Here is a 21,913-nt window from a genome sequence, read left to right as displayed (position 1 = left end):
TCTACTATAACCCTTAAAAGCAAATTTTAATAAATTTTGGTACCACCCGGCCTCTCACCGAGAATCTCCACTCGATACCGCTGATTGTTCGCGACTATAGTTGCAGCTAATCCGTATATGGAGCATGCCACTATCCGCAACCTGTGGACTCATCGGGTAGCTCTTAACTGAGCTTCTCGTAATGACGATTAATGCCACACAAATCGCAACTGACAGTTCCAACCAGTGTGGCTCACATTGTCATCCCGTGGCGGGACTACCTGCTCATTATACGGTCCTAAAGGATGAGATCCGGGCGATCACAGCATTTATGAGGTCGTTTGGCGTTAACGCGTGAACATTGAATGTGACAATTTTTACGGATAGTAAACTGGCCATCAGGACTATAACAACCTGGGCTCTAAGGTCACAAACTCCCGTTCCCCCTTTTCTGGTGAACTGGATAGATGTTATGCTCAAGGCAGTGGTTCGGTGAGAAAGTTTGTGAACAAGGGATGGGGGGGGATTTATCCTCCCTCTTGTAGCTTTTGATTATTAATGGGATTCTCAGGTCCTTCGACGAGGAAAGAGTGAAAGTGTTTGCCTATGCTGATGACGGCATTTTGAGTGGCGGTTGCTTTCACGCGACGGACATTCCTCCGTGACTGTAGACGGGGCGCGCTAAGGAAGCTCTCGAGATGGGCGAGGGCCAATGGGCTAGGCATTACTACTACTACCACTAAATTTCCCATGAAGTGGAAAATGAAATGAAAATTTGTCCATGAACTGGGGCAAACTCCGATTCAAATTAAAAGTTTAATGGCGTGCCACAGTGCGACATCTCTTTGGGGAAAAGTTTTAACATGACAGGATACCTCACAAATGTAGCCAGCGTTAGTAAGAGGATGAGCTCAGGCGTCATAAGCGGACATGCTAATCTCTGCGCAACGATGACCTCCACAGAAGGCAGGGGACAGGTCCCTAATGGAGAGGAGCTGCCGCTCTCTCGGGACGCTAAAAATCCTTGACCAGAAGTTGAACTGGAGAAGAAACATTGGGGAGAGAGTCAAAACGCGGGCTGATGCGCTATACTTATGTCACAACTCGATGGGCAGGAGTAGGGGACTTTGGCCAAGTAGGGTCCACTGGATTTACACAGATGTGATTAAGCCGATCCTCACCTATGGTGTGGCACCGGGCTCTCAAGAAGGTGTGTCTTCGCAGTATAATGGAGAAGGTACAGGGTATTACGTCGGAGCCAATGCTCCGAGAACAGCGCTGAATGCGGTACTTATCGGAAACCTTTGCACTTGTACGTGAAATGCGAGGCGCTGAAGACTGTTCTCATAATGAGAGAGTTAGGGACATAGCGGTGTTTGGATTTCGCTCATTCGTTTGTTCTGCGGAAGGCCGCTGGCTTGTGACGACTACGTGACATTGGCGATGAGACGGACTATGTGCCGGTAGGATCTTTCTTTGATGGCGACCTACTGGTTATCTTCCAGGGGTCGGAGCTTTGGTCTGGGGGCTCTGTGTACATGGACTGGTTCAAGCTAGATGGGGGCACCGGAGCAGGGTGCAGTGTCTTTCAGGCAGAGTTTTTGCGATCCTCAGTGCCTTGGATGTGATCCTGAGTCAGGAGTGGACAGTCAGGCGACGCTGAAGGACCTGGCTTAGGGTCATCTGAGACGAAACTTTGGTCTGGGGGCATTACGCAATTCCTCGGTCCCTCTGTATACATAGATCGGTCCAAGCTGGAGGGGGGTACCGGCGCAGGGTGCAGTGTCTTCCAGGCAGAGTTTTTGCGATCCTCAGCGCCTTGGATGTGATCCTGAGTCAGGAGTGGCGGCCCTCTAAAAGTTTCATGGTTCATGTGGACAGTCAGGCGACGCTGAAAGACCTGGCTTAGGGTCATCTGAGACGGAACTTTGGTCTGGGGGCATTACGCAATTCCTCGGTCCCTCTGTGTACATAGATCGGTCCAAGCTGGAGGGGGCACCGGCGCAGGGTGCAGTGCTTTTCAGGCAGAGATTTTTGCGATCCTCAGTGCCTTAGATGTGACCCTGAGTCACGAGTGCCGGCGCTCTGAGAGTGTCACGGTTTATGTGGACAGTCAGGCGGCGCTGAAGAACCTGGATGCGGGTCACCTGAGACGAAGCTATAGTCTGGGGGCATAACGCAATTCTTGGGTCCCTCTATATACATTGATTGGTTCAAGCCGGATGGGGGGCACCGGAGCAGGGTGCAGTGTCTTTCAGGCAGAGGTTTTTGCGATCCTCAGGGCATTGGATGTGATCCTGAGTCAGGAGGGGCGGCCCTCTGAGTGTGTCACGGTTTATGTGTGCAGACAGGCGGCGCTTAAGGACCTGGCTGCGGGTCACGTGAGATCGAGGCTTGTCGGGAGATGTAAGGAGCTTTTCGAACGTTTGGGAGCTGTTGTCAGATTGTGCGATGTCCCGGACCATCAAGGAGTGGCGAAAAACAAAGCGGCTGATGATCTGGCCGATCTAGATACGAGAACGTTGATTGTTCTCCGGCTCGAGGAGTGTGACCTTCGATTGTTGGTGAGACTGCTGACCGGCCTCTGCTATGTCTGGTCACTGAAATGGCGATAGTTTCGGAAATATGAGGATTTACACAGAATAAACCTCGCCGCTCCCCCTAAACCCATCCCTCTGCGGGAAACCTCTGGTCACAATCTTCCTCGCCCAACCCCGTGATTAATTGATAATTCTGGCCTTGAACATAACATCAATCCAGTTCACCAGAAAAGGGGGGACTTCCATGTCAACTAGAGAACGACGAATGGAACCGAGTTTGCGACCTTAGAGTCCTAGTTGTAATAGCCCTGAAGGCCAGTTTACTATACGTAAATATTTTCACATTCAACGTTCACGCGTTAGCGCCAAACGATCTCACTCATTCTGTGACCGGAGCTCATCCTTTAGGACCGTATTATGGTCAGGCAGTCACGGCACGGGCTGACTATGAGTACCACACGGGATGAAACTCTCAGTTCCGATTTGTATGATGATTACTAGAATCTCAGCTAAGAGCTACCTGGTACGTCCACAAATTTCGGATAGTGCGATGCTTCATATACGGAGTAGCTGCAACTGCAGTCCCAGACAATCAGCGAGTAGAGAGTCTCAGTGAGAGGCCAGGCTGCACTGGCTCCTGCTTAAATACTGAGTGCCTACGATGCTCGATATGACAAGGCGAGCTGTCATGGGTGGCGGGTTATTAGCGCCTTAAAGTAACCAATCGCCACCGGATTCCCGCGGCAATCGGTCCTTTGGAACGGAACGAGCTTGCTCACATAGAAAAGCTTGGCAAGGATCGCCACCTCCACATAAAAACAGAACAAAGAAAAGTAAAAGCGTGCTAAGTTCGGCCGGGCCGAATCTTATATACCCTCCACCATGGATCGTGTTTGTAGAGTTCTTTTCCCGGTGTCTCTTTTTAGGCAAACAAAGGAAAGGAAAGGATAAAAAAAAGAATTGCTTTGTTATTGGAGCTATAACAAGTTATGATCCGATTCGGACCATAATGGTGTGAATGTTGGAGACCATAGTAGAAGTCATTGTGTAAAATTTCAGCCAAATCGAATAAAAATTGCGCCCTTTGGGTTCTCAAAAGTAGAATAGGAAAATCGTATTATAGGGTAGCTGTATTAAGCTATAGACCGATTCAGACTATATTTGACACGTATTTTGAAAGTCATGGAAGAAGCCGTTGTACAAAATTTCACCCAAATCAGATAATAATTGCGCCCTATAGAGCCTCAAGAAGTCAAGATCCCAGATCAGGTTATGGACCGGTTTGAACCATATTTAGCACAGTTCTTGAAAGTCATAACGAAACACGTCATGCAAAATTTCAGCGAAATCAGATAGGATTTGCGCCCTTTAAAGGCTTAAGAAGTCAAGACCCCAGATCGGTTTATATGACAGCTATATCAGGTACGGCAACGATTTCACCCATACTTGGCACAGTTGTTGGGAGTCATAACAAAACACCTCATGCAAAATTTCAACCAAATCGGATAAGAATTGCGTCGTCTAGTGACTCAAGAAGTCAAAATTCAAGATCGGTTTATATGGCAGCTATATCAGGTTATGGACCGATTTAAACCATACTTTGCACAGTTGTTGAAAGTCATAACGAAACACATCATGCAAACTTTCAGCCAAATCAGATAGGAATTGCGCCCTCGAGAGGCCCAAGAAGTCAAGACCCCAGATCGGTTTATATGACAGCTATATCAGGCTATGAACCAATTTTAACCATACTTAGCATAGTTTTTGGAAATCATAACAAAACACCTCATGCAAAATTTCAGGCAAATCGGATAAAAATTGCGCCCTCTAGAAGCTCAAGAAGTCAAGACCCCAGATCGGTTTATATGGCAGCTATATCAAAACATGGTCCGATATGGCCCATTTACAATCCCAACGGACTTACGCCTATAAGAAGTATTTGTGTAAAATTTCAAGCGGCTAGCTTTACTCCTTCGAAAGTTTGCGTGCTTTCGACAGTCAGATGAACGGACGGACAAAGCCAGATCGACATTAAATGCCATGGCGATCAAGAATATATATACTTTATGGGGTCTGAGACGAATATTTCGAGGAGTTACAAACAGAATGACAAAATTAGTATACCCCCATCCTATGGTGGAGGGTATAACAAAGCAAGTTATTGGCGCCTTTAAATAACCATTTGCCATCAAGCTCCCGCGGCGATCCGTCCTTCCGACCGGAACGGGCTTGCTCACCTATAGTAGCTGAACGGGCTCCAACAACAACCATTTCCTTCTCAAAGGACCTGAAAATTCCATTGAGAACCAATGGCTACAAAAGTGGGGATAAACCCACTTACCCTAGTTCTTTAGCCGCATTCCTCCTAACCGAGCATTCCCCTAGTGATGAGTGATAGTTCTAATTGCACGTACCGAATTGACGCGATCATGTGGAGGTGGGGATCCTCGTCAAGCTCTTGTGTGAACAAGCTCATTCCTGTCCAAAGGACCGATAGCCGCAGGAACAAGGCAGCCATTGGTTATTTAAAGGCGCCAATAACACGCCTTGTCTTATCGATCATCATAGATACTCTGTATATGTGCAAGAGCCAGTGCCACCCGGACTCTTACTGAGACTCTCCGCTCGATACCGCTGCATCTACTCCGTATGGAGAATTCCACTATCCGCAACCTGTGGATGCGCCCGGCAGCTCGCAGTTAAGCTTCTCGTGACAACAATGAACACCACATAGATCGAACCTCATTGTTCCAGCCTGTGTGGTGCCCACAGCTATCCCCTAGTGATGTGTGATAGTTCCGATTGTATGTACCGGATTGACCCGATGGAATCCTTCATCGGCAAGTGCTGCCGCTTAAATGTACAACACACTGCCACAACAACAACAACCCAGTTAACCATGATAGACGATCCTCAAGCCCACCATAGGTCGATGTATAGTCATGCTCCCGTTTTAAGTTTCAGAATGGTAGACTGTTTCTTTAGGCTAGCCTCTACTTTTTAATGATTTCTCTTCATACGATTTAAACCTTAGTTTGATATTCAAATTCTAACGGAGTATCCTGGGGCGATACAACTTTTTTCAAGTTTTAAGCTTCTTATGTGAATATGAACCATCATGTGGTCTTTTAACGCCTTATTCTAAATTTTATAGCTAAAAAATTAAAAAATATGTTGGGCCAATAATGAAAAAAAGAACGATGTGCAACTTGTAACGACAACTCAATGGAAACAAAAACGCAACGGATTGACCCGATGGAGTTCTCCATCGGCAAGGGCTGCCGCCACACTGCTACAACAACAAAAAAAAACAAACAAAATTCAAAAATTACCACCAAAACTTTTCGAAATCACTTAAAACTGAAACCTTGTCAAGAATTAAAAAAAAGCGAAATTATACAACAAACCATATTCGAAAACAAAAGAAAAATTAAATTTATTAAACAGTATTCAAACGTAAACGTTTAAAATGCCAGCCCAACATTAAATAATACAATCAAATGGCCGTAGCATTTGGTTTTGATGTCGAACTTGCCGATGAGGATGCCACAACTTGAGCCTGTTCCGGCTCCGTTGCCTCCAGTTTCTTCTGGCCCTCTTCCAATTGTTTGGGGGTTTCCGTCGTGGCCTCTTCCTCGACGGTCTCTTCAATTAGTTGATAGGTAATTGGTGCTGGTTGCTTGGGCGGCAACCAATCGGGTATAATCTTATCATGTAAACGCCAGCGTCCATATTCATTGGAAATATGTTTCTCAAACACCACATACTCTAGCACATCTTTTGCCACTATCTCACTGCCATGCATAAGGCGACCAAAACGATCATAGATGGCCAGCAATTGTTGTGTGTGGAAGCGCACTGTGACCTGAGCGAAAAGATTTTCCTTGGAGATGACATCTGTAACTCTAGCATGAACCATGCGTGGTGGCTCTAGAGATTTAAGAAAACTCCAGTGTATGGTTTTATCCTTGACATTATGCATCATTTCGGGATAACAACGTTCGGTTATATATTCTCTCAGCTTATGCTTATCCTTTGCGGCCATATATTTATGACCTGCAATATAGATATCCTGGGCAGTGCTGGCAAAATTGTCTGTATCGAAATCTTCCTCATAGCCACGGATTTTACGCACTGCCAACATACTTTTCGATTTCTTTTCCAGAAATTCAAACTTTTGTTTGGCTCCTGCCGTAGAGATGAATGACTTTTTGCCATCGCCTTCTGGAGGGACATAAGGCTCAAATATACCACCCGTACAGCTGATATGAAAAGGTCTTTCCAGCCAAGGGCGTGGAGGCACATAACCACGTTCCTTCATGCGTTTCTTAAGCTCTTCTTTGGGTAAATCAGAGGACTTTTCATTGAAATCGGGCAGATCCATTTTAACAAACTTCAATTTACGTAGCTTCTTGAATTTGGGATTCCAATGCTTGGTCTGGCGATGACGTACTTGCTGTGCCTGAACCAAGGACTCAACACCGGGTGACAACATGCCTGGCCGAAAATGCTAGAAACACGTAATTCAAGCAAATTAATATACACTTATTATGACCATCAATGATTTGTTAGTACTTACCTGCAAGAACTTTATGCAGTTCCTATTGAGGGATAAGATTTCCATTGTTTACGTAAGTTTTAATTTATGTTTTGCCGATTAGAAAAAACCAAGTTAATTCAACCCCACTATAAACTTAACAATCATATGGAAATGACATTTACCAGGGTGTTGGAGTGTTGCCATATGTTTATTAAGGAAGCTTAAAGGCCAGGGTAACATTACACATTATATGGCATCACACAATCAAGAGTTTTATACGAAGCAACCGTTGCTGGGGACATGTAACGTGCAAAGAGATCAAAAATAATAACGGCATACGAAATTCGAATAGAATTCATGATTGTTGCATGCGTACAACAACATAAAAACTATATGATGAAATCGCCATCTTGTCATCAAACTTCGACGATTTGCCAACACACACAAAGAAATTTGTACGTGTACAGAATATGTGCGTACATGAGCATAGATGATGCGAAAAAGAAGAAAACGGCAAAGAAAATGCAAAAATAAGTAAAAAGGCGTTAAGTTCGACCGGGACGAAATTTGGATACCCATCACCTCGGATATATACGTAAGCCACCTTTCGTCAAAATACGGTGAAAAATGCATACCTTATGCCCCATAGCAGATATATCAAAATACGTTCCGATTTGGACCAAATACTAATAAGTACAAGTCATTGTTCTATTGTGTATAACAAAATATTGATGTTTTTAGTAGCTATATCTAAAAATAAACCGATCTGAACCATATACGACACGGATGTCGAAAAGACTAACATAAGTCAATACGTCAAATTTCAGTGCAATCGGATTATAAATGTGCCTTTTATGGGACCAAGACTTTAAATCGAGAATTCGGTCTATATGGCAGCTATATCCAAATCTGGTCCGATTTGAGCCAAATCGAAGAAGAATGTCGAAGGTCCTTACACAAATCACTGTCCCAAAGGCGATATCGCGCCTTTTATTGGATCAAAACTTTAAATCAAGATATCGGTCTATAGGGCAGCTATATCCAAATCTGGACCAATCTGTGCCATATTGCAGAAGTATGTCGAGGGGCTTAACTTAACTCACTGTCTCAAATTTCGGCGACATCGGACAATAAATGCGCCTTTTATGGGCTCATTTAATCTAGAGATCGGTCTATACGTCAGCTATATCCAAATCTGGACCGATCTGATCCAAATTGAAGAAGGATGTCAAAGGGCCTTAGAACGACTCTCCCAAATTTCAGTAAAATCGGATAATAAATGTGGCTTTAATGGGCCTAAGACCCTAAATCGGCAGATCGGTCTATATGACAGCTTTTGCCCTCTGGACATATCTGGGCCAAATTTAAGAAGGATGTCGAAGGGCGTAACACAACTCGCTGTCCCAAATTTCATCAAAATCGGATGATAAATGTAGCTAATATGGGCCTAAGACCCTAAATCGGCGGATCGGTCTATATGGGGGCTATATTGGACTATAATAATTGCGCCCTTTAGAGGCTCAAAAAGTCAAGATCCCAGATCGGATTATGTGGCAGCTATGTCAGGTTATGGACCGATTTGAACCATACTTAGCACAGCTGTAGAAATTCATAACGAAACCACATCATGCAAAGTTTCAGCCAAATCGGATAATAATTGCGCCCTCTAGTGGCTGAAGAAGTCAAGACCCCAGATTGGTTTATATAGCAGCAATACCAGGTTATGAACCGATCTGAACCATACTTAGCACAGTTGTAGAAAGTCATAACGAAACCACTTCATGCAAAATATCTGCTAAATCGGATAATAATTGCACCCTCTAGTGGCTCAAGAAGTCAAGAACCCAGATCGGTTTATATGACAACTATATCAGGTTATGGGCCGATTTAAACCATTAAGAGATCAAGACACCAGATCGGTTTATATGGCAACTATACCAGGTTATATACCGATTTGAACCAAACTTAGCACTTGTTAGAGGTCATAATAAAACACGTCATGTAAAATTTCAGCCAAATCGGATAAGAATTGCACCTTCGAGTGAAGTCAAGATCCAAGATCGGTTTATATGACAGCTATATCAAAACATGGACCGATATGGCCCATTTACAATCCCAACCAACCTACACTAATAAAAAGTATTTGTGCAAAATTTCAAGGGGCTAGGTTTACTCCTTCGAAAGTTGGCGTGCTTTGGACAGACAGACGGACGGACGGACAGACGAATGGGCATGGCTAGATCGACTTAAATGTCATGACGATCAAGAATATATATACTTTATGGGGTTTTATACTTATATTTGGAAGAGTTACAAACAGATAGACGAAATTAATATACCCCCATCCTATGGTGGAGGGTATAAAAAGAATACAATCAAAAATATGACAACTTAATAGGTCAAACCTGGCCGGCTGTTAACAGCTGTTCGCGTGAGACCACCTTGTTAAATCCGCCTTGACTATATATAAGTTAGGGTTTTGGCTGCTAATGATTTCTCTAGCATCGAAAATCGACAACCGCCGCCGCTTTCGATGTAGTTCTGCATTAGGGTATTAGTGTTACCATTAGCGAGCATTACCATCATACGTTAGCAAGTGGCAACGCTATTTTAGCAACAAACATATGTTAGACATTTTTCCACAGCATCACCAACCACATTAAATTATAAAATTTTGAAAATATAAATATTTGAAGAAATAAAAGTAACGTAATGTTGTCCAGTACAAATTCTAGGTGGAATATCTGCCGCATTTGTCTAAAGAATTCGGGTCAGTGTCTATATTCAATATTTGACGAAGGGAATGAAACAACCGAATTAGGAAATTTGCAGGATAAAATAGAGCAATACGGAGGCATAAAGGTAAACGAAACATAAAATATTTGCTTATTAAAATAATTCGTTTTGGTTTTTTGATGCATTATAAGGTTTATCCACAAAACAATCTACCCAACAAAATATGCAGCCGTTGTTTGTTATTGTTGAAGGCTGCCCATAAATTTCGAGATTTGTGTGAACAGTCCCAGGAACAGTTAAAGCAATTTATAAACCCTCTTAAAGAAGAGGAAGATGCCGAAGACAATATAATTTCCAAAGAGGATGATGACAGTGATAGTGTGGTCATAACTAGCAGCACAAAGCAACGTATGGACGAATTTATTACAGATGAAAAAACCAATACCCTCTCGCTAATCGAAGAATATGACCTTAGCACTCCTGCGGACGAAGACGAAGATGACGACCAATATGTGTATGAGGAAATCAATGAGTCCAGCCAAGAAGCTGCAGGTCTAATGAGCGAGGATACCAATTCCTATGAGGATAGTAACATGCACTTTGACTACTATGAAACAACCAATGATGATGAAACCAAACGTGAGTCGTCAACAGGGGCCACCGATGGTGAGCTGCTGATACCTGCCACAAGAAAAGCAGTAAAAAGAAAACGTGAAATCAAGATCATTAATGAAAGCGTTTATCGTTGTGAATATTGCGAAAATGTCTATCATGACAGAACAAAATACAATTTGCATGTAAAATTGCACAATAATGTTAAGCCCCATGAATGCGAGTGAGTTTGTCGTAATTTTGTTTTTGATTTTATGATGAAAACTCATTTTTATTTGCAGGATATGCAAGAAACATTTTTCAACAACATCGCAGTTGTCCAGGCATATGAATTCTCATACGGGAAATCGACCATATAAATGCAATTTTTGTGAAGCCAGCTTTGGAGATCCTTCAACAAAGATCAAGCATGAAAGGTCAGTGCAGTGCAAGAAACTCAAATTAATCTGTAAACACACACACAAAATTAAAATAGATTATGAAAAAAAAGAGGCAAAAATAGATGATGTGTGTGGCAGAATTTTGACCAAAACATTCATTAAATTTTTGGCGCTACTTTCATAATACCCGCTTTAGACCTGGTACATGTACACTTTTGAATTTAATATTAATGCGAGCTTTCATTTTCAGAATTCACACCAATGAACGTCCCTACAAATGTGAACTGTGTTCGAAATCATTTTCTTATTCAAATGTCTTGAAGGTTCATATGATGGTACACACCGGCGAGAAGCCACATGTGTAAGCTAACCCCATAGATAACGACTTTTCTGTTTAAAATGACATCAATGGCCTCTCTTATTTGCAGATGTGCATACTGTGACAAATCCTTTTCGCAAGCTCACCATAAAAACGCTCACGAAAAACGCCATTTGAAAGTGGTAGTCGTAGAAGCCGATAATGACTTAGATAATTTCGAAGAAGATATAAAAGATTTTGAATTGCAAAAGCACTAAACATTGCTTTCGATTGATAGTATTGGGTTGCCCAAAAAGTAATTGCGGATTTTCATATAGTCGGCGTTGACAAATTTTTTCAACGGCTTGTGACTCTGTAATTGCATTTTTTCTTCTGTCAGTTATCAGCTGTTACTTTTAGCTTGCTTTAGAAAAAAAGTGTAAAAAAAGTATATTTGATTAAAGTTCATTCTAAGTTTTATTAAAAATGCATTTACTTTCTTTTAAAAAATCCGCAATTACTTTTTGGGCAACCCAATAATTTAAATTATTTAAGTTAGTGATCATCTTTAGTAACAAAAATGTTTATCTTATGCTGTAAAATAAAATTTAAAGAGTTCAAATATCGTTTGTTTAGCTTCTTTAGAAGCTGCAATAAAGGGGTTCATAAACAAACGTATGAACAAAATTTTAAAAACAGTCTATAATTGTTTTTGGAAAGTGTACGAGGAGCATACTTTTTCGAAACATATATGAGCCATGATCCAACTAAGAGAAATCCCCCGGCATGGTATAGCTGTGAGCACCACACAGGCTGAAGTATTGAGGTCCCATCTCTGTGGTGCGCACAGACTGGAGCATTGAGGTCCCATCTCTGTGGTGCGCACAGGCTGGAGCATTGAGGTCCCATCTGTGTGGTGTACACAGGCTGGAGCATTGAGGTCCCATCCTTGTGGTGTTCATTGCTGTCACGAGAAGCTTAGCTGCTAGCTACCGGTCGCGTCCACAGGTTGCGGATAGTGGAATGCTCCATACGGAATAGCTGCAACGACAGTCGCGGATAATCAGCGGTATCGAGCGGAGAGTCTCAGTGAGAGGTCGGGTGGCACCGGCTCTTGCACAAATAATGAGTGCCTATGATGCTCAATATGACAAGGCGAGTTATTGGCGTTATTTAAATAACCAATGGCTACATTGTTCCCGCGACGGTCGGTCCTTTGGACCGGAACGAACTTGATCACCCACAGGAGCTTGATGGGGATCGCTACCTCCACCACAAGAGAAACACCATAAACGGCGAGCAAATGCCCTTTTACTCCTGTCGCAACTGCATAGGACTAAGTTGGTGTTTAGGTGGAGCAGGGTACAATGGATGTTAAAGGCGGTCGGTTCTTATCAATGGGTTTCTGGTATGGCATTAGGCTCTGAGCAGCTTTATCCTCCGCAGAATGATCGAGAAGGATACAACTTCCCGCGGTGATATTGATGTCTGTACCGTGGAGGTGTTCCCCGGGGGAAGCGATTCTCGAACTTACATTGCACCTTTAAGTTGGGTGTGCGGCAACAAAGACCGTTCTTAGACTAAGGGAGTCGAAAACCTGACGTTCTTCGAACTATAGACATTTTTCTGATGTTCAGAAGGTTAGGGTTTTTATGCGTCGCAGCGAATTATGTAACAGGGTTTTCCTGTGTGGTGGACGGCCTAGGTGTTGTCTTTCCGGAAAGGAAATCTGGACTGGGGATTTCCAAAAACCAATGGCCACCCTGTTCCAGCGTCGATCGGTCCTTTGGACGGGACGAGCTTGCTCATCTACTGGAGCTTGACGATGATCGCCACTTCCACATGCAAATGTGGCTACAACAAAAACAAGGATTCCATCGGATCTAACCAGTACGTATAACCGGCTGCCATGGGATTGGGGGATTCCCCGTTGTTATTGTAGCAGCCCTTGCCGATGAAGGACTCCATCGAGTAAATCCGTTTCGTACAACCGGCTGTCATGGAATTGGGGGATTCTCCATCTAAGCTTGGATTTTGTATACACAGATAAATCTAAGATGGATAGGGGCAAAGTGGCAGGGAGAAAGTTTTTTTTTAAAGGACGTAAAGTCTTTCATGTGCACGTCATCGCGGTGCTGACGTTGTCGCTGCAGAATTGGCTGACCGATCGGACAGTCACTCTATACGTGGACATATAGACGGCCTTGAAGGCTTCGGCCAAGGGCTATGTGATGTCGAGTTTGGGAAAGGATTTTAGGTTCTGCTGGGTTTTGGGGCCATCAAGCAGCGATGGGGAACAAAACTACCTTCTAGCTGGCAAATATTTGATGGCTGACGAGCGTTGTGCTACTAAACTAGCGAACCTTCTTAGCAGGGAGGACGCTTTCTACGATAACTGCGCGAAGAAGCGTGGGCTGGCGTAGGTTGACCTGGCCATGTGGGTAAGTGTTTCGCAGGATTCCACGTTGATTTTCCTGGGGCTGAGGAATCATAACCACAGGCTGCTAATAGACGCCTTAACTGGTCATTGCAACGTCAGATATGTGGCGTCTTACTGACGCTGGAGAAGATATACTTCTTAAAATTCTGTGAATACGAGGAGTAGTTGAAGTTATAGACGGTCAAGCTCTTTTTATATCAATGGCCTGCAATTGCGAGAACACGTAAGATTATGGGTGAACATTTTTTTATATGCCTTTATATTCTGGACTACTGTGGCCTTTCTGATCAGCCTGTATTGGTGTTGGAAAACCTTTAAAAGGATTTCATTGTCGGACGACGAAGACCCGAAGGCATCTAAAATGACGCTGGTAAAGAAACCTCGTTGACCACATATAAGCGCCTGGCAAGGGATGACTGTGAGCATATCAGGAGAAGCTCAGCTGAGATCTGCCGGGAGCCCACAAGGAATGCGGTTAGAGGAATACTCCGCATATGGAGTAGTTTTAACAGCAGTCGGGGACAATCAGTGGTACCAGGCACGGGATAACTATGAGCATCACACAGGTTGGAGCTTTGAACTTCAATCGATGTTGTGATCTTCGTTAAGACGAGAAGCTTAGCTGGGAGCTACAGGGCGTGTCTTCATGTTGCGGATAGTGGAATGCTTCATAAGGTGTACGGCGATCGATCCTATGTATGGGAACGCTGAGTAAGCATCTATAAGGACTTGACAAGGATCACCACATCCACATGCAAATGTTGCTACTACAACAATCATTGATATAAAGTGGAGAGTCTCAATGAAAGGCCGTCCAGCACTGGCCCTGTGATACTCGATCTTAAGAGTTATTGACGCATTTGAATAACCAACGTCCACAAAGTTCCCGCCACGAATGGTCCTATGAGAGACTGTTACCGAGACTGCTCACTCCATATCGCTGATTGTCCGCGACTATAGTGCGATGAACTTCACTCAAAGTTTTAGCTTTTAGCTTGTGCCGGTACAAATTTGAACAGCTTGTGTTTTACTTAAATGAACGTTATTCCAATTTTTTAAAAGCTTACCTTTTACTTATAGGCGAAAAGTTAGTAAAATTAATGTCCAGATAATATTCACCATTAAACAATAAATTACACATCCTTTTACGAAACAAGAGTTTGTTATGGTTTTGCAATTAGATACAGACTGAAAGATTATTTTTCGCCATGATAAAAAAAAAAACAATTGCCATTTTGCAAATTGTTACGTGTAAAGGGCCCATTAATTTAGACTTCTTATAATATCAAGTAACTACCGTTAGTTAACCGCTTGACATGTATTCTCGACTTCATCTTTTTGGCTATTCGTAAATAAAATTTGACATTTGGTTTGACATGACAATGACAGTTTCACAAAACGAAAGCCAATCGAACACCAACAACAACAAAAGAATATAAGCGCGACAGGCGTCATTTTTTTTGCTTAAGAAAATTAACTTGATTTTATTGTTTCAACATCATTTTTTTGGAGGAAAACATAGCAAGACGGGTGTAGAAAATGAAATCTAGTTTAAATCAAAAGTGGCTGGTGTGCCGCGTGTGCCTGAAACAGCCCAAAGAGGAGATGCACACGATTTTCGACAAAAATGCTGAGAAGGATCTGACGCGTATGATTTTAGAATGTGGTGGAGTACCTGTAAGAATAAAAACCCCATTATAAGAAAAGGCAAAAGTTAGCAAAGCCATTTAACAATGTTTTTTTTTGGTTTATTGTTTAGATAAAACAATTTGATCACTATCCCGATAAGATCTGTGACAAGTGTTACAAATACTTACAAGTAGCCCACAAGTTTCGGGTATGCTGTCAAAGATCTCACAAGCATTTAAGTAAATTCATTGCCCCCGTTGAGGTAGAGGAAGATGAGGATGACAAAAAAGATCATTTAAATTGTGATGAAGATACGACGGACTCTGTGCCCAACACATTGGCCTTTACCGAAGATGGCTTTGTGGTGGAAGAAACCACCAGCGATGATTTATTGATCAAAATGGAACAGGAACAAAACACAATACCTGTTAAAGAGGAATACACGGTGCACATACAAGAGGAGGAGGATGATTTTGTGGAAATCTATGAACCCATGACCGAAGAAGAAGAGAAGGAGGTATTCCAGCTGGCGGACGAAGCATTTGAGAATGATGTAAGTTCATATTAAGGGAGAATCTTCTTTCAGGGTTTGTTTAATAAGGCAAATTCTTGTTTAGAGCCAAGTGGGTAGCAGAGATGATATAGAATTCCTAGAACTAGAAGAAGACTTAGAGTTGCCTTCTTCTGATAATGATGATTTAGCTTCCCCTGGCAGCCAAAAACCAGTACGCGGTCGTGTGGTTATGAAACGAACTATTGTCAAGCCCTCCACCAGCCAGGGTGCCAAGCGAAAACGCACTGGTCCTCGTCAAAAGAAACCAAAGGATATCTCTTATATATGCGATTTTTGTGGCAACAAATATCCCTCACAGGGAAGGCTAACAGAGCATATAAAGCTACATAAAGGCATTAAGCCACATGAGTGCGAGTAAGTTTGTGTATGCATGTTTGCAGCATTTGACAATCAAATTTTTATAATTTGGTCATGTCCATTTTAGAATCTGTGGTCATTGTTTTGCTCAAACCCAACAATTGGCCCGACACATGAATACCCACACTGGTAATCGTCCCTATAAATGCAGCTATTGTCCTGCTGCTTTTGCTGATTTGTCTACACGAAATAAACATCATCGGTAAGATGACAGCCAAATATTTCCATTTTGTTTTTTGAAAATTTAAATAATTTTTGCTCTAGCATTCATACCAATGAGAGACCATACGTTTGTGATGTCTGCGGCAAATCTTTCACATATACGAATACCCTGAAATTCCATAAAATGATACATACTGGAGAAAAGCCCTATGTGTAAGTATTGTTGTTAACCATTGGGAATATTTCGTTACAATGGGAGGTACGTGGGTACTTGATGGGCTTTTCCAAACAACAAAAAGGAGGAGCTGGTATAGAAGGAAAAATGCTCTAGAATGAAGTAAAGCTACTGTCCCAAGGGACAAAGTACATTGGCATAATTCTTGACCAGAATATCAAAAAAAAAAATGATAGATAGTAGCAATTGAATGCTCTTTACTCTTTTTGCAACTTCGCAGTAGTGGTGGCGAAAGGTACACTGGATGTTTTCATCAGTGGCTCCACAGATTGTCACTTTTTTGTGTCCCGGCTAGAATCAAGGATAGGTTAGGTTGAAAAGAGGGTGCGGATATTAATCCGCCCCATGTCGCTATGGGTAAACACCTAAGCCAGCAATTGTTGTTCTCTCTAAATAATAAAACACAATCTCGAAAAAAGAAATCTAAGTCAGGATTTCCTTGCTACTTACAAAATCCTTAATTATTTTCCTTACCACGCCTCTTAGTGGGTTCATGTCATGGCCTAGTAACTAGAAATGGGTTCAAGTTGCAGGGCTATTCTCTGTTGTTGTAGCCACACGTTGTTAATATATTGATTCCTCTTCTGTTTTCCTAGCCCAGCCATCTCTGAGATCATCCTGACCTGGCAATGGCTGCTTCAACTGGATCGGTCCATAGTGCCTCTGCAGTCGTTGATTTCGTAAAACATCTAAATAGGTGATTGGTGTCATGAGGTCGACTACTGCTTTATGGGCAGATTTTAGAGATAGCATCGTCCAACCTTGAACAATGCGAGTTCGGTCTGTTAACCATCCTGATCTCAGTTGGGCAAGAGTGGTTCTGGTCCTCCTAGACAGGTCCTTCTCGTCATCAGCTATGGCTGTTTGGCGCCCACCGAGTACCATATTTATATAATATGATAAGGTCGCACCAGTTAATGCATCTTGATAGGTATCCTATAGACCCGTTTTGTATGAGTGAGTTGTGAGTGGAAATGTGAGGTGTTGGCGGAGTGCTTTCAGACGCTCTTCTTCTCGTTTCTGGGAGGGGCCATCCCCGTGAGTCGGAAGTTTGGGTGGTTCTCTAGATGGCAAAAATGCAAATTCGCCCATGAACATTCTATTAAGGAACATGGGAAAACTTCTCACATATCAATGAGTGCTGATCGATTCAAGTTTTAAGCTCAATGATAGGGACCTCCATTTTATAACCGAGTCCGAATGGCGTGCCGCAGTGCGACACCACTTTGTGGAGAAGTTTTTACATGGCTGCCATACCAAATGGTACAGTACCTCCCAAATGTCGCCAGCATTAGGAGGGGATAACCGCCGCTTAAAAATTTTATGATGTTCTCGGCAGAATTCGAACCCAGGCGTTCAGCGTCATAGGCGGACATGCTAATCTCTGCGCTTCGGTGGTCCTAGATGGCAGTCCAGAAAAAACTGTTTAGATAGAAGTTTACCATGGTCCTTAACCCCAAGGATGTTAACCTCCTCGTGTTGATGGTCTGTGCTCGTCATTTGGTGACATCCTGTTGTTGTATTTGTAGCAGTGTGTTGTACAGCAGCCCTTGCCGATGAAGGACTTCATTGGGTCAATCCGGTACGTACAACCGGCTGCCATGGGATTGCATCCTGACATCCTGTGATGGTCCTCAGTGCCGCGTTCGGACAGATTTATAGGCTTTGGCAATGTGTTTCGCAAACCCCTGGCGTCCATCCATAGTTTATAACCGGTCTCCCGATCGCCTTATAAGTCGTCAACAGGGTTTCCTTATCCATTTCCCATGTGCTGCGAAAGAGGCCAAAGATATGAGGACTCTGTTGTTCTTGCTTTAATCACATATTCATGTGGAGGTGGCGATCCTCGTTAACCTCCTGTAGGTGAGTAAGCTAGCTCCCATCCAAAGGACCGATCGCCGCGGGAACAGGGGAGCCATTGGCCAATAACTGGCCTTGTCATATTGAGCATCATAGGAACTCAGTATTGGTGCAAGAGCCGGTGTCGCCCGAACTCTCACTGAGACTCTCCACTCGATATCGCTGAGTGTCCGCGACTGCCGTTGCAGCTACTCTGTATGGAGCATTCCACTATTAGCAACCTGTGGACGCGCCTGGTAGCTTGTTGCTATCTCGTGATAGCAATGAACACTACACAGATTGGACATCAATGTTCCGGCGAGGGATGTTTGGAAAGGTAGAGTTTAAACAGGATTGGGGGAGGGCAGCCCCTTGTTTGACTCTACGGCGTTTCGACTTTTTTTCTGAACTGCACATATGATTGTCGGCCGCAAACATAATTCACAATCCTCCCCTTCAATCTCATGGCAGCCGGTTGTACGTACCTGATTGATCCGATGGAGTTCTTCATGGGCAAAGGCTGCCGCCTCAGTGTATAACACACTGCTATAACAACAACAATCCTCCCCTTCGTCGAGTTTGGGAGATCAGACTCAATGATGTCATTGAACAGAATGGTGTGATCGACCGTGTCAAATGCTTTTGACAAGTCGTGAGACGTGAGGACAGAACCTTAATGAGACTGTTTCGCATTCAGACTGCGACTGATATGTGTGGTGAAAGCTGTGGGTGCCATGCATTTTACGAAATTCGTGTTGATGATCCGCTGTGATCAGGAACGTGCTTAGATTAGGTTAAATGACATGAGCCTGGCGACCGCAGTTGCCAACCGCTTCACTTGGAGACCTCTGGTGCATTGTGTTTGTCCTAGAAAGAAATGCAATGGGAGAAAGGAGAGATGAAAGCCATTAGAAATATATGAATAAAAACTAAAAAGCCGCCATAGAGACCGAAAGAAGTCTCATCGGCTAGAGTTCTGACCCGTCAGCATTCCCACACCATTGTCGAAACTGAATGACTGTGGAAAGGTGTTCATCCATAATTCTACGCCGTCTCCCCGTCATTGCGAGGCACTGGTACAGCAGATGCTCAACCGTCTCCAATTCCTCCTCATCTCCATATACCCAGCAGAAATCTTCATCTTCCCTGGACCATCGCCATGTCAGCGACCTGACATCGCAGTGGACGGTCAAGACTCCCGCCAATAATCCAAAGTCACGATTTCCCAGCTAGAGAAAAATCGACGCTCTTGCTTTAGAGAATATTGGCCACAGAGCCTTGGCAACCCTGCAGCCTACAACGGCAGCGAACGACGAGCAAACACATTCGTCATAGTAGGAATCCCAAACAGTCAACACAGAAGAGGGTTCAATGTTGGCGTCGCACTTTTGGAGATCGGCGAACCAAAACTGATCAGCCGCCCACTTGATGGGCAGGATTGCAGCACAATCTGACAGCAGCCCCCAAAGGTCCGAGAAGTCCTTGCACCTCCTGACAAGACACGACCTCACTTGCCCAGAGCCTTGCATCTTCTGACAAGCCACGACCTCAGGTGCCCAGAATCTTGAATCTCCTGACAAGCCACGACCTAACGTGCCCAAAGCCGCCTTAAGGGTAGACTACTCCTGACTTAGGATCACATTCCTGAGTTCCTGAGGATCACAAAAACCTGCTCTGGTGCCTCCATCCAGATTGGACCTAGCAGTGCATACAAAGGGACCCAAGAATGGGGGAAAGTACCCAGACCAAAGCTCCCTACCAGGGAATACAACCTCCAGGTCGCCATCGAAGAAAGATCCGCCAGGCACATATTCCGTCGCCAAAGTCACATAGTCGACCAGCGGCCTTTCGCTGAATAAACGAATGCCCGAAATCCAAAGAGCGCCATGCCCCTGCCTACCTCTGTCTGAGGTCAATCTTTAACGCCGCGCACTCTACGTATAAGTGCAAAATTTTAAGATCAAGTATCGCATTCACCGCTCCTCTTGGAGCACTCCTCCCCACCCCCCGATATCAGCAACGCCGCAATGCCTATACCTTCTCCATCATACACGATGGTATGAGCTGCTCCCATCATCAATCCATTCTCCCCACTCGCCTTAAGTCTCCTAGCTGCAATGGCTGCCTCACACTTAAACTGTATGTCAATGGGCCGGATATCTAGAATAGTCAACAGTGCCCTAGTGGACGTGGTCCTCATTGCTCCGCCTATGTCAAGACAACATGTTCTCTGAACCTGTTGTATGGTCCTTATGTTGCACTTTTTCTCCATCGCAGTCCACCAAACTACTGAGTCGTAAGTAAGTATTGGTCTAATCACGCTCCCACCTTCGACTTCCTAGTGAATAGGCATATTTCAGTCTTCTCTGGGTTTACATTGGGTCTAGCCCTGTCATATGCCATATGCAAGACCCTTTCGGCCCTTCTGCATAGCTCGTTCGGATCCTTACCCCTTAAAAGTATTATAACATCGGTCAGCATCTGTAATAGGTTTTTTATGGTGGTCACCCATAGGAGTGACGATAAAATGCCCCCCTGTGGCGTGCCTTGAGCCACTTTCTCCCTTATATTAATGTCATGGCACACACAATATAACCACCTGTTCCTTAGCATTTGGTTTATCCAGTCTCTAAGGACCGGGTCCACCCGGTACTGGTCTAAGGATTAGATCAGTGTATTGATCCGCACATTGTTAAAAGCCCCCTCGATGTCAATGCATACCGACAGGGTGTACGTTTTGGCGTCAAACGATTCTTCTATGCACATCCTCATGCAGGGCAGTCTCCACCGACCTTACCTTGACATTGGCATGCTGTTTGTGTTTGAGCCGTTCGCTGGAGAGCGAACATCTAACAATTTTTTTTCAGCAATTATTATCCCCCCCCCCTAGTGCTAGCGACATTTTTGAGTTATTATGCCATGAAAAATTTCTCCCTAGAGAGGTATCGCACCGGGGCACGCCGTTCGGACTCGGCTATAAAAAGTAGCTCCCTTATCATTGAGCTTAACTTTAAACCGGACATCATTCATTGATATGTATAAAGCTCGCCCCTGTCCCTTAATGGAAAGTTGAGCAAATTTTTCAATTTGAGCTAGTGCTTGGAGTACCCAAAAGAAGGCATAGACCACATCCATACAAAGTCTACTTTTCCCTTAAAAAAAGGGCCTACATCAATCTAGCTCTTTCTGGATTCAATTTAAATAATTTCTGTTTTTGTTTTCCATTTCCAGTTGCGATATTTGTGGCAAAGGATTCCAACAAAACTACAAGTTGCGCAGTCACAAGATGACACATGAAAAGAAAGGACTTAAACTTCAACAAATTACCCAATTGGTTGATACTACGGGTATGGAACAGCAAACATACCACGATGTGAATGTTGAAGCTGCTACTCAACCGCTTTTGGAGATTTAAATAGAACCGAAGAAATCTAAGTTAAAAAGTCTTAAGAGAAATAGCTTTGTTTTGTTTTTGTCTACTGCAAATTTTAGGCATCCCGCATACCTACTACCTTACCAACAACCAACAACACCATCATTATGAAACAAAATTGTATAATTATCAGTTTTTTTTGTTTAGCTTTGACAAAAC

At 43.5% G+C, this 21,913-nt stretch overlaps 3 protein-coding genes across 3 annotated transcripts; 2 read left to right on the top strand and 1 right to left on the bottom strand.

Annotated features, from left to right (window-relative positions):
* Positions 1–5,930: 5,930 nt before the first annotated feature.
* On the bottom strand, positions 5,931–7,234 carry LOC106091534 (large ribosomal subunit protein mL45). The gene is made up of 2 exons (XM_013258079.2): positions 7,099–7,234; positions 5,931–7,029 (listed from the first exon to the last, which is right to left on the bottom strand). The coding sequence occupies exons 1-2, from the start codon at positions 7,141–7,143 to the stop codon at positions 6,016–6,018; spliced, it is 1,059 nt and encodes a 352-aa protein (XP_013113533.1). The 5' UTR covers positions 7,144–7,234; the 3' UTR covers positions 5,931–6,015.
* Positions 7,235–9,697: 2,463 nt separating this feature from the next.
* Positions 9,698–11,543, top strand: LOC106091535 (zinc finger protein 3). The gene is made up of 5 exons (XM_013258080.2): positions 9,698–9,921; positions 9,987–10,630; positions 10,689–10,823; positions 11,038–11,148; positions 11,216–11,543. The coding sequence occupies exons 1-5, from the start codon at positions 9,772–9,774 to the stop codon at positions 11,361–11,363; spliced, it is 1,188 nt and encodes a 395-aa protein (XP_013113534.1). The 5' UTR covers positions 9,698–9,771; the 3' UTR covers positions 11,364–11,543.
* A 3,385-nt stretch (positions 11,544–14,928) lies between these two features.
* LOC106091537 (zinc finger protein 3) lies at positions 14,929–21,908 on the top strand. Its single transcript, XM_013258082.2, has 6 exons — positions 14,929–15,202; positions 15,285–15,707; positions 15,772–16,082; positions 16,153–16,287; positions 16,350–16,460; positions 21,553–21,908. The coding sequence occupies exons 1-6, from the start codon at positions 15,065–15,067 to the stop codon at positions 21,734–21,736; spliced, it is 1,302 nt and encodes a 433-aa protein (XP_013113536.2). The 5' UTR covers positions 14,929–15,064; the 3' UTR covers positions 21,737–21,908.
* Positions 21,909–21,913: the final 5 nt, after the last annotated feature.

This window comes from Stomoxys calcitrans, chromosome 2 (assembly GCF_963082655.1).
Source record: "Stomoxys calcitrans chromosome 2, idStoCalc2.1, whole genome shotgun sequence".
Lineage (NCBI taxonomy): Eukaryota > Metazoa > Arthropoda > Insecta > Diptera > Muscidae > Stomoxys > Stomoxys calcitrans.
The sequence above is the reverse complement of the archived record's forward strand: the minus strand, read 5'-3'. Positions and strand labels throughout refer to the sequence as shown.